The sequence below is a fragment of the Macrobrachium rosenbergii genome, chromosome 3 (genome assembly GCF_040412425.1).
Source record: "Macrobrachium rosenbergii isolate ZJJX-2024 chromosome 3, ASM4041242v1, whole genome shotgun sequence".
NCBI lineage: Eukaryota > Metazoa > Arthropoda > Malacostraca > Decapoda > Palaemonidae > Macrobrachium > Macrobrachium rosenbergii.
The window spans coordinates 44493977-44506960 of record NC_089743.1 but is presented as its reverse complement, the minus strand read 5'-3'; the positions used below and the strand labels follow the sequence as shown (position 1 = coordinate 44506960).

The following is a 12984-nucleotide window of genomic DNA, read 5'->3' as shown; positions in this document are numbered from 1 at the left end:
AGGCTAATTATCTTACCATCGGCACGGTTAAAATTCCTTAGTCTATCAATGAAATGGGAGGAGTGTATTAGGGTAGCATCAGATATGGTGCCGAGTAATTGGCTAAGGGATTTAGCCAACCAAGAGGCAAGAACACTCTGCGGGGCATAACGAGTGGCAACTATTGGACGGAGGGAGTACCTACTTTTTTGTATTTTAGGAAGCCATAAAAATATGGCCAACTGGGGATATTTCAAGAGATTTTTGACAAGATAAGTTCTTTATGGGCAGGATCCTGCAAAGAATTTAGGATCTTTTTAATTTTCCTATTGAAATCCTATTGAGTTTTGTAATGGTTGGAGGGTTTGTTAATTTTATGTAGGTATTAGTGTCATTTAGTAACTGGTAGGCTTTATTCAAGTAATCTTGTTTATTCATAACCACTGTAGAATCTCCATTATCTGCTTTTACAACCATAATATCCTTATTTTGGCAAGACCTCAAAATCTTTTTCATTTAAGTTTTGTCTAAGAATAACACCTTTCAGAAAGGTAATATTATGTTCTGGGTATTTGAAATTATAATAATTTATGTTGCTGATACCTTGAAGAAAATCCTGTTTACTGATGCCCAAGCAAAAACCAAGACAGGGTTAAGAATTTCTAATTGCTGTTGATTTAAAGGATGACAAGTATCAGGGAGAGGAACATCCTCAGATGATTGCTGTAAACAGTGCATAGTATTCTAGCATTGGGTGTTTTCCTTTTAAGTTTGGTAGGAGTTTACTTTGGCTGAAAACAAAATGGGAAAGTTTGTTTGGTGTAGTTGTAGAATCATCTGACCTCCAAATGTTTAAGTGAGGAAAAAATTAATTTTTGTTTTACTGACATCTCCTCAAATAAGTTTTAACTGTATGTATATAGTTTTCTATTTACTTGTCTCCCTCCACAGGCTCATCCTCTATTGAAACCTTCTTGGCTTTATGGTCTGTTGATTCTATATATTAGGGTGTTCTATAGAATATTTCAAAAGGAAATAATTGTTTCCTATTGTAATACTGCTTTGATAAATGCATACATACATATATATGTATATACATTTGCCTGTCTGTGGGTTTTTCTGAGTTTATTTTTTGCGTGTGTATGAAAATGTTTGAGTATGTGTGTATGTGTGTACATGTTTCTGTAAGTGTTTATAAGTGCAAAAACATAATTTTTTATAATTTCAACTCCAGGTTCAAGTTTCTCGAGTAGTTCCCGCTACAGTGTTTCAAGTTCCGTTATTACTATAACTCCAACAACAACCACGACAACACCAAGACTTCCAAACACAACATCAACTACATCTACAACCCCACCTACCACTTCCACAACAACTCCAAATACTACAAGCACTACATCAACTACTTCGACTACCTCAACAACCACAACAACTACAAGCACATCAACTACATCTACTACCACTCCTACTACTACCACAACTACTCCAACAAATACAACCAGAGCATCCACTTCATCTACTACCACGCCTACCACTACCACAACAACCCCAACTACTACAAGTACTACATCAACTACATCCACTACTACACCTACCACTACCACAACAACAACCCCAGCAACTACAAGTACAACATCAACTACTTCTACTACCACTACTCCAACAACTGCAAGTACAACATCAACTACATCCACAACCACACCTACCACCACCACAACAACTCCAACAACTACGAGTACAACATCAACTACATCTACTACCACACCTACCACTACCACAACAACTCCAACAACAACAACCAGAACATCAACTGCATCCACTACCACACCTACCACTACCACAACAACTCCAACAACTACAAGCACAACATCAACTACATCCACTACCACACCTACCACAACAACCCCAACTACTACGAGCACAGTATCAACTGCATCCACTACTACACCTACCACTACAACTCCAACAAGTACGAGTACAACATCAACTACATCCACTACCACACCTACCACTAAAACAACAACCCCAACTACTACAAGCACAGTATCAACTGCATCCACTACTACACCTACCACAACAACTCCAACAAGTGCGAGTACAACATCAACTACATCCACTACCACACCCACTACTACCACAAGTACTACTTCAGCAACAACAACACCTACTACAACAACCACTACTACTAAGACAACTACAGATACTACGACTACATTCATTTCTTCATCTAGTTCTTCCTTCAGTGGTTCAAGTAAGACTTTCATAATTGCCCATGTTCCTTTTATTCCACTTTGGACATCACACCTTTTAAGGAAAGACAACTTAAATATATTTATGTCATCATTAAATATTATTATTATTATTATTATTATTATTATTATTATTATTATTATTATTATTATTATTATTATTATTATTATTATTATTATTATTATTATTATTATTATTATTATTATTATTATTATTATTATTATTATTATTATTATTATTATTATTATTATTATTATTATTATTATTATTATTAATACTGTGTAATAAAAATCCACATTTATATAGTAAATATATTACTTTGTAAAATAAACAAACACTTTCGGGAACTTGAACGGTGTTCTTCATCAGTGCTGACGTTAAAATGTAAAATGAGAGGGTAGTTTTCTTATGAATAGTTTTTTTTTTTTTTTTAAATGGGGGCGTAGCGAGAAGATAACAAACCATTACGGGAGTGCTGGTTCGGATGGTGTTATGTTATTCCGAATTCAACAAGCAGTTGCGCCAACCTCCTTGATCTTCCAACCTGCGATGTTGCAAATGCTTGCGCTGCATAGGTGCCATAGTCAGGGACGCTGGCTGTCTGGAGAGAGAGGGGAGTAGGAAGCAGAGCATCAGGGTTCACACGGTCAACGTCAGTTTTAAAATTAAAAAGTTTTATGTAGTGTTTGCCAATAAACCAGTTGATAAAATGGTCTTCATTTGTATATTTTTGTTGTCTTCAAAAGATATTCCCATGTTTATAGCAGCACCTTCAAATAACCTTCTCATGTGAGAATCATCACTTTTAAAACTAGTTCGTGCACCATCCCAATTAATTCTGTGGTCTAAATTAAAATCATGAGCTACCAAAGTGCTCCCCTGTGCATGAAGATCATAGGCCGTTCTGTGTTCCCTTAACCTTAGATCCAGTCCGCTAACACTCTCCCCGTAGTAACAACCATTGCAATCATGGAAGGGAACTTTGTAAACACCGTTGTTTCTCATGGTTCCGTTATTATTCTTGGTAAGGGCTTTTGCCAAGGTATTTTCATAGATATAAACAATTTCTATATCTTTTTGAAACTTCGTCAAAGGGTAATGATACATGTTTCTTGTTATTCATTTCCTTATCAGCATGTCCTATATAAAACCTCCTTTTAACCCGGCTGATGGCGTCAGTAATAAAATGTTCCGGGAACTTTAAGGTCCTAAAGGTGTTTACGACATGGGAGAGGTTTTCGTCTAGAAATTCTGGGTCGCATGTATGGAGTGCTCTTAAAACAAAGCTTTTCTAAAAACTGAAAATTTGAAAGAGTTACTGTTTACATCCCCATGAATTAGAACATCTAAGAAAAAATCTTGCCATCAATCTCTTTTTCAACTGTAAATTTTATAGAATCAACAACATTGTTTGCAGTATTCAGTAAGCAGTCTAAAGCTACGTCGTCACTGTAAAAAGTAATAAATATATCATCTACATATCTCACCCACTGAGCAGGCTTGCAGTTTCCATTACATCTCTTTAATATTTCAACTTCTATGAACTTAATGCACAGGTTGGCTAAAACTGGTGACAATGGTGAACCCATAGAAACACCAGCTTTTTATTGGAAATAAGCATCATTAAAAGTGAAAATAGTAGAGTCAATACATATTCTAACCAAGTTGAGAAACTGGTCGCATGGAATAGGAAAGCTGATAGTCCCTTCTTCGTGTCTTTTCTTTAAATTTTCCAAAACAAACTCATGCGGAACATTCGTAAATAAAGAGGTGACATCGAGGCTAATCATCTTACCATCGGCACGGTTAAAATTCCTTAGTCTATCAATGAAATGGGAGGAGTGTATTAAGTGAGCATCAGATATGGTGCTGAGTAATTGGCTAAGGGACTTAGCCAACCAAGAGGCAAGAACACTCTGAGGTGCATAACGAGTGGCAACTATTGGATGGAGGGGAGTACCTACTTTTAGTATTTTAGGGAAGCCATAAAAATATGGCCAACTGGGGATATTTCAAGAGATTTTTGACAAGAGAAGTTCTTTATGGGCGAGATCCTGCAAAGAATTTAGGATCTTTTTAATTTTCCTATTGAAATCCTACTGAGTTTTTGTAATGGTTGGAGGGTTTGTTAATTTTATGTAGGTATTAGTGTCATTTAGTAACTGGTAGGCTTTATTCAAGTAATCTTGTTTATTCATAACCACTGTAGAACCTCCTTTATCTGCTTTTACAACCATAATATCCTTATTTTAGGAAGACCTCAAAATCTTGTTCATTTAAGTTTTGTCTAAGAATAACACCTTTCAGAAAGGTAATATTACGTTCTGGGTATTTGAAATTATAATAATTTATGTTGCTGATACCTTGAAGAAAATCTTGTTTACTGGTGCCCAAGCAAAAACCAAGACAGGGTTAAGAATTTCTAATTGCTGTTGATTTAAAGGATGACAAGTATCAGGGAGAGGAACATCCTCAGATGATTGCTGTAAACAGTGCATCGTTTTCTAGCATTGGGTTTTTTCCTTTTAAGTTTGGTAGGAGTTTACTTTGGCTGAAAACAAAATGGGAAAGTTTGTTTGGTGCAGTTGTAGAATCATCTGACCTCCAAATGTTTAATTGAGGAAAAAATAATTTTTTTGTTTTTACTGACATCTCCTGAATTAAGTTTTAACTGTATGTATCCAATTTTCTATTTACTTGTTTCCCTCGACAGGCTCACCCCCTATTGAAACCTTGTTGGCTTTATGGTCTGTTGATTCTATATATTACGGTGTTCTATAGAATATTTCAAAAGGAAATAATTGTTTCCTATTGTAATACTGCTTTGATAAATGCATACATACATATATATGTATATACATTTGCCTGTCTGTGTGTGTTTCTGAGTTTATTTTTTGCGTGTGTATGAAAATGTTTGAGTATGTGTGTATGTGTGTACATGTTTCTGTAAGTGTTTATAAGTGCAAAAACATAATTTTTTATAATTTCAACTCCAGGTTCAAGTTTCTCGAGTAGTTCCCGCTACAGTGTTTCAAGTTCCGTTATTACTATAACTCCAACAACAACCACGACAACACCAAGACTTCCAAACACAACATCAACTACATCTACAACCCCACCTACCACTTCCACAACAACTCCAAATACTACAAGCACTACATCAACTACTTCGACTACCTCAACAACCACAACAACTACAAGCACAACATCAACTACATCTACTACCACTCCTACTACTACCACAACTACTCCAACAAATACAACCAGAGCATCCACTTCATCTTCTACCACGCCTACCACTACCACAACAACCCCAACTACTACAAGTACTACATCAACTACATCCACTACCACACCTACCACTACCACAACAACAACCCCAGCAACTACAAGTACAACATCAACTACTTCTACTACCACTACCACAACTCCAACAACTACATCCTCAACCACACCTACCACTACCACAACAACTCCAACAACTACGAGTACATCAACTACATCTACTACCACACCTACCACTACCACAACAACTCCAACAACTACAACCAGAACATCAACTGCATCCACTACCACACCTACCACTACCACAACAACTCCAACAACTACAAGCACAACATCAACTACATCCACTACCACACCTACCACAACAACCCCAACTACTACGAGCACAGTATCAACTGCATCCACTACTACATCTACCACTACAACTCCAACAAGTACGAGTACAACATCAACTACATCCACTACCACACCTACCACTAAAACAACCCCAACTACTACAAGCACAGTATCAACTGCATCCACTACTACACCTACCACAACAACTCCAACAAGTACGAGTACAACATCAACTACATCCACTACCACACCCACTACTACCACAAGTGCTACTTCAACAACAACAACACCTACTACAACAACCACTACTACTAAGACAACCACAGATACTACGACTACATTCACTTCTTCATCTAGTTCTTCCTTCAGTGGTTCAAGTAAGACTTTCATAATTGCCCATGTTCCTTTTATTCCACTTTGGACATCACACCTTTTAAGAATGACAAAAGACAATGTCATCATTAAATATATTTTATGTTATTATTATTATTATTATTATTATTATTATTATTATTATTATTATTATTATTATTATTATTATTATTATTATTATTATTATTATTATTATTATTATTATTATTATTATTATTATTATTATTATTATTATTATTACTATTATTGTGTAATAAAAATAAACAATTATATAGTAAATATATTACTATGTAAAATAAACAAAGACTTTTGGGAACTTGAACGGTGTTCTTCATCAATTCTAACGTTAAAATGTAAAATGAGAGTGTAGTTTTGGTATGAATAGTTTTTTTTTTTTTTTTTTAAATGGGGGTGGGGCGAGAAGATAACAAACCATTACGGGAGTGCTGGTTCGGATGTTGTTATGTTATTCCGAATTCAACAAGCAGTTGCGCCAACCTCCTTGATCTTCCAACCTGCGATGTTGCACCTGCTTGCGCTGCATAGGTGCCATAGTCAGGAACGCCGGCTATCTGGAGAGAGAGGGGAATAGGATGCAGATCATCAGGGTTCACACGGTCAACGTTAGTTTCGAAATTAAAAAGTTTTATGTAGTGTTTGGCAATAAACCAGTTGATAAAATGGTCTTCATTTGTAAATTTTTGTTGTCTTCAAAAGATATTCCCATGTTTATAGCAGCACCTTCAGCTAATCTTCTCGGTGAGACTCCTCACTTGTCAAAAATAGTTCGTGCACCATACCAATTAATTCTGTGATCTAAATTAAAACCATGAGCTACCAAAGCGCTCCCCTGTGCATGAAGATCATAGGGCCTTCTGTGTTCCCTTAATCTTAGATCCAGTCCCCTTAGTAACAACTATTGCAATCATGGCAGGGAATCTTGTAAACACCGTTGTTTCTCTTGGTGCCGTTATTATTCTTGTTAAGGGCTTTTGCCAATGTATTTTCATAGATATAAACAATTTCTATATCCTTTTGAGACTTGTTCGTCAAAGGGTAATGATACATGTTTCTTGTTATTCATTTACTTATTAGAATGTCCTATATAAAACCTCCTTTTAACCCGGCTGATGGCGTCAGTAATAAAATGTTCCGGGAATTTAAAGATCTAAAGGTGTCTACATGGGAGAGTTCTTCGTCTACAAATTCTGGGTCGCATATATGGAGTGCTCTTAAAACAAAACTTTTCTAAAAACTGAAAATTTGAAAGAGTTACTGTTTACATACCCATGAATTAGCACATCTAAGAAAGAAATCTTGCCATCAATCTCTTTTTCAACTGTAAATTTTATAGAATCAACAACGTTGTTTGCAGTATTCAGTAACTAGTCTAAAGCTACGGCGTCGCCGTAAAGAGTAATACATATATCGTCTACATATCTCACCCACAGAGCAGGCTTGCAGGTTGGGTTACATCTCTTTAATATTTCAATTTCTTTGAACTCTATGCACAGGTTGGCTAAAACTGGTGACAGTGGTGAATCCATAGAAACACCAGCTTTTTGTTGGAAATATTCATCATTAAAAGTGAAAAAATAGTAGAGTCAGTACAGATTCCAATCAATTTGAGAAACTGGTTGCATGGAATAGGAAAGCTGATAGTCCCTTCTTCGTGTCTTTTCTTTAAATTTTCCAAAACAAACTCAAGCGGAACATTCGTAGATAAGGAGGTGACATCAAGGCTAATCATCTTACCATCGGCACGGTTAAAATTCCTTAGTCTATCAATGAAGTGGGAGGAGTGTATTAGGTGAGCATCAGATATGGTGCTGAGTAATTGGCTAAGGGACTTAGCCAACCAAGAGGCAAGAACACTCTGCGGGGCATAACGAGTGGCAACTATTGGACTGAGGGGAGTAACTACTTTTTGTATTTTAGGGAAACCATAAAAATATGGTCAACTGGGGATATTTCAAGAGATTTTTGACAAGATAAGTTCTTTATGGGCAGGATCCTGCAAAGAATTTAGGATCTTTTTAATTTTCCTATTGAAATCCTGCTGGGGTTTTTTCAATTTTCTGTAGGTATTAGTGTCATTTATAAACTGGTTGGCTTTATTCAAGTAATCTTGTTTATTCATAACCACTGTAGAACCCCCTTTATCTGCTTTCACAACCATAATATACTTATTTTTAATAAGACAATCTAGGGCTTCCCGGTACCATTTTGGCAAGAATTCAGTCTTTTTCATTTAAGTTTTGTCTGAGAATAACACCTTTCAAAAGGTAATATTATGTTCTGGGTATTTGAAATTATAATAATTTATGTTGCTGATACCTTGAAGAAAATCTTGTTTACTGGTGCCCAAGCAAAAACCAAGACAGGGTTAAGAATTTCTAATTGCTGTTGATTTAAAGGATGACAAGTATCAGGGAGAGGAACATCCTCAGATGATTGCTGTAAACAGTGCATCGTTTTCTAGCATTGGGTTTTTCCTTTTAAGTTTGGTAGGAGTTTACTTTGGCTGAAAACAAAATGGAAAAGTTTGTTTGGTGCAGTTGTAGAATCATCTAACCTCCAAATGTTTAAGTGAGGAAAAAATTCTATTTTTGCTTTTACTGACATCTCCTGAATTAAGTTTTAACTGTATTTATCCAATTTTCTATTTACTTGTCTCCCTCCACAGGCTCATTCCCTACTGAAACCTTCTTGGCTTTATGGTCTGTTGATTCTATATATTAAGGTGTTCTATAGAATATTTCAAAAGGAAATAATTGTTTCCTATTGTAATACTGCTTTGACAAATGCTTATATACATATATATGTATATACATTTGCCTGTCTGTGTGTTTCTGAGTTTATTTTTTGTGTGTATGAAAATGTTTGAGTATGTGTGTATGTGTGTGTACATGTTTCTGTAAGTGTTTATAAGTGCAAAAACATATTTTTTTATAATTTCAACTCCAGGTTCAAGTTTCTCAAGTAGTTCACGCTACAGTGTTTCAAGTTCCGTTATTACTATAACTCCAACAACAACCACGACAACACCAAGACTTCCAAACACAACATCAACTACATCTACAACCACACCTACCACTTCCACAACAACTCCAAATACTACAAGCACTACATCAACTACTTCGACTACCTCAACAACCACAACAACTACAAGCACAACATCAACTACATCTACTACCACTCCTACTACTACCACAACTACTCCAACAAATACAACCAGAACATCCACTTCATCTACTACCATGCCTGCCACTACCACAACAACCCCAACCACTACAAGTACTACATCAACTACATCCATGACCACACCAACCATTACAACAACAACAACCCCAACAACTACAAGTACATCACCAACTACTTCTACTACCACTACCACAACAACTCCAATAACTACCAGCAAAACATCAACTACATCCACAACCACACCTACCACTACCACAAGAACGCCAACATCTACGAGTACAACATCAACTACATCCATTACCACACCTACTACTACCACAATAACTCCAACAACTACAAGCACAACATCAACTACATCCACAACCACACCTACCACTACCACAACAACTCCAACAACTACAAGCACAACATCAACTACATCCACCTCCACACCTACCATTACCACAACAACTCCAACAACTACGAGTACAACATCAACTACATCTACTACCACACCTACCACTACCACAACAACTCCAACAACTACAAGCACAACATCAACTACATTCACTACTACACCTACCACTGGCACAACAGCTACAAGCACAACATCAATTACATCCACTCCCACACCTGCTGCCACCACAACATCTCCAACAACTACGAGTACAACATTAACTTCTTCTACTACCACACCCACCACTACCAAAACAACTCCAACAACTACAAGCACATCAACTTCATTCACTACCACATCTACCACTACCACAACAACTCCAACAACTACGAGTACAAAATCAACTACATCCACTGCCACACCTACCTCTACTATAAAAACCCCAACAACGACAAGCACAACATCAATTACATCCATTACCACACCCACTACTTCCAAAAGTACTACTTCAACTACAACAACACCTACTACAACAACCACTTCTACTCAGACAACTACAGAAACTACGACTAAATTCACTTCTTCATCTACTTCTTCTTTCAGTGGTTCAAGTAAGACTTTCATACTTGCCCATATTCCTTTTATTTCTGCTTTGGTTATCACACCTTTTAAGGAATGAGACATTAAAAATATTTATGTCATAACGGAATATACTTTCATTATTATTATTATTATTATTATTATTATTATTATTATTATTATTATTATTATTAATGTATACCTTAGTTTAACTAGACCACTGAGCTGATTAACAGCTCTCCTAGGGCTGACCCAAAGGATTAGACTTATTTTACGTGGCTAAGAACCAATTGGTTACTTAGCAACAGGACCTACAAATTATTATTATTATTATTATTATTATTATTATTATTATTATTATTATTATTATTATTATTATTATTATTATTATTATTATTATTATTCGTGGTGTTAAAGGTGATATTTGCATCAGAGGCATTTAGTTTGTATAGAGTTTTCTCCATTTTTCTAATAATTTGTTTTTCTAGGTTACTGCATTCTGCCAGGAGCGCGCCAATATTGGTCATAATTGGAGAGGAAAGTAGGTTACATTATTGGCGTGTTACTGGCAGAATCACTTGTATACATTGAAAATAACAGTGGATCAAGAACACTACCCTTTGGAACTCCAGACTCAATAGTTCTTTGTTCACTAAAGATCCCATGAACAGCAGCTTGCTGCAGCCTTGCTGTAAAAAAATCTTAAAGTAACCCTAAAACATATCTACCCATTCCAAGATTCTAAAGTTTAGAAATAAGTGCTAATGCTATTTCCTAAATCAAAAGAGGCACTAAATTCTATTTGAATTACTTTGCACTCAAAACAGTTAGGAAGCTTGACCAGAATTATCTTAATATCCCTATAGCAAAATATAAATTTTGTAATAGGTCCAGGATGACAAGTATCAGGGGGCGGGACACCCTCAGACGATTGCTGCAAACAATGCATCGTTTTCTAGTATTTGGTTTTTTTCCTTTTAAATTTGGTAGGAATTACTTTGGCTGGAAACAAAATGGAAAAGTTCGTTTGTTGCAGTTGTGGAATTTTATGACCTTCATATGTATAAGCGAAGAAAAAATTCATTTTTTTTACTGATCTTCTGAATTAAGTTTTAACTGTATTTATCCAATTTTCTATTTACTTGTCTCCCCCAAAAGGCTCATTCCCCACTGAAGCCTTCTTGGCTTTATCGTCTGTTAACTCAGTACTATTGAAGATCTGAAAAGGAAATAATTGTTTGCTATTTTAATACTGCTTTGACAAATACATACATACATATATGTGTATATACATTTGCTTGTCTGTGTGTGTTTCTGAGCATTTTTTGCGTGTGTATGAAAATGGTTAAGTATGTGTGTATGTGTGTGTGTCCATGTCTCTGTATGTGTTTATAAGTGCAAAAGCATAATTTGTTATATTTTCAACTCCAGGTTCAAGTTTCTCGAGTAGTTCCCGCTACAGTGTTTCAAGTTCTATTATTACTATAACTCCAGCAACAACAACCACGACAACACCACCAACATTTCAAAGCACAACATCAACTACATCTACTACAACACCAACCACTGCCACAACAACTACACGCACAACATCAACTACATCCACTACCACACCTACCACTACAACAACAGCCCCATTAACTACAAATACAACATCAACTACTACTACCACACCTACCACTACCATTACCACAACAACTCCAACAACTACAAGCACAACTTCAACTACATCCACTTCCACACCTACCACTACCACAACAGTGCCAAAAACAACGAGTACCACATCAACTGCTACTACCACATCTACCACTACCACAACAGCTCCAACAACTACGAGTACAACGTCAACTACATCTGCTACCACGCCTACCACTACAACAACAACCCCAACTACTACAAGCACAACGTCAACTACATCCACTACCACACCTACCACTACAACAACAACAACCCCAACAACTACAAGTACAACATCAACTACTTCTACTACTACACCTACCACTACAACAACAACTCCAACAACTACAAGCACAACTTCAACTACATCCACTACCACAACAACTCCAACAACTACAAGTACAACCTCAACTACATCTACTACCAAACCTACCACTACCACAACAACTCCAACTACAAGCACATCAACTACATCCACTACCACACCTACCACTACCACAACAACTCCAACAACTACGAGTACAACATCAACGACATCTACTACCAAACCTACCACTACCACAATTCCAACAACTACAAGCACAACTTCAACTACATCCACTACCACACCTACCACTACCACAACAACTCCAACAACTACGAGTACAACGTCAACTACATCTACTACCAAACCTACCACTACAACAACTCCAACAACTACAAGCACAATATCAACTACATCCACTACCACACCTACTACTACCACAACAACTCCAACAACTACAAGTACAACATCAACTACCTCCACTACCACACCTACCTCTACTACAACAACACCAACAACGACAAGCACAACATCAGTTACATCCACTACCACACCCACTACTTCCACAAGTTCTACTTCAACTACAACAACAACACCTACTACAAGAACCACTACTACTAAG

At 36.4% G+C, this 12984-nt stretch overlaps 2 protein-coding genes across 2 annotated transcripts in view; both read left to right on the top strand.

Moving 5' to 3' along the window:
• Nucleotides 1-12984, top strand: part of LOC136854894 (pneumococcal serine-rich repeat protein-like) — a 250880-nt gene that overhangs the window by 167019 nt on the left and 70877 nt on the right. The window lies entirely within an intron of this gene.
• LOC136828137 (mucin-2-like) overlaps nt 1-12984 on the top strand; it is a 40768-nt gene that overhangs the window by 5407 nt on the left and 22377 nt on the right. The window contains exons 4-7 of the mRNA XM_067085955.1: nt 1214-2230; nt 5226-6227; nt 9190-10404; nt 11813-12984. The exon at nt 11813-12984 is cut by the window's right edge and continues 61 nt beyond it. Coding sequence (XP_066942056.1) covers nt 1214-2230; nt 5226-6227; nt 9190-10404; nt 11813-12984 — 4406 coding nt within the window. The remainder of the gene's footprint in view (nt 1-1213; nt 2231-5225; nt 6228-9189; nt 10405-11812) is intronic.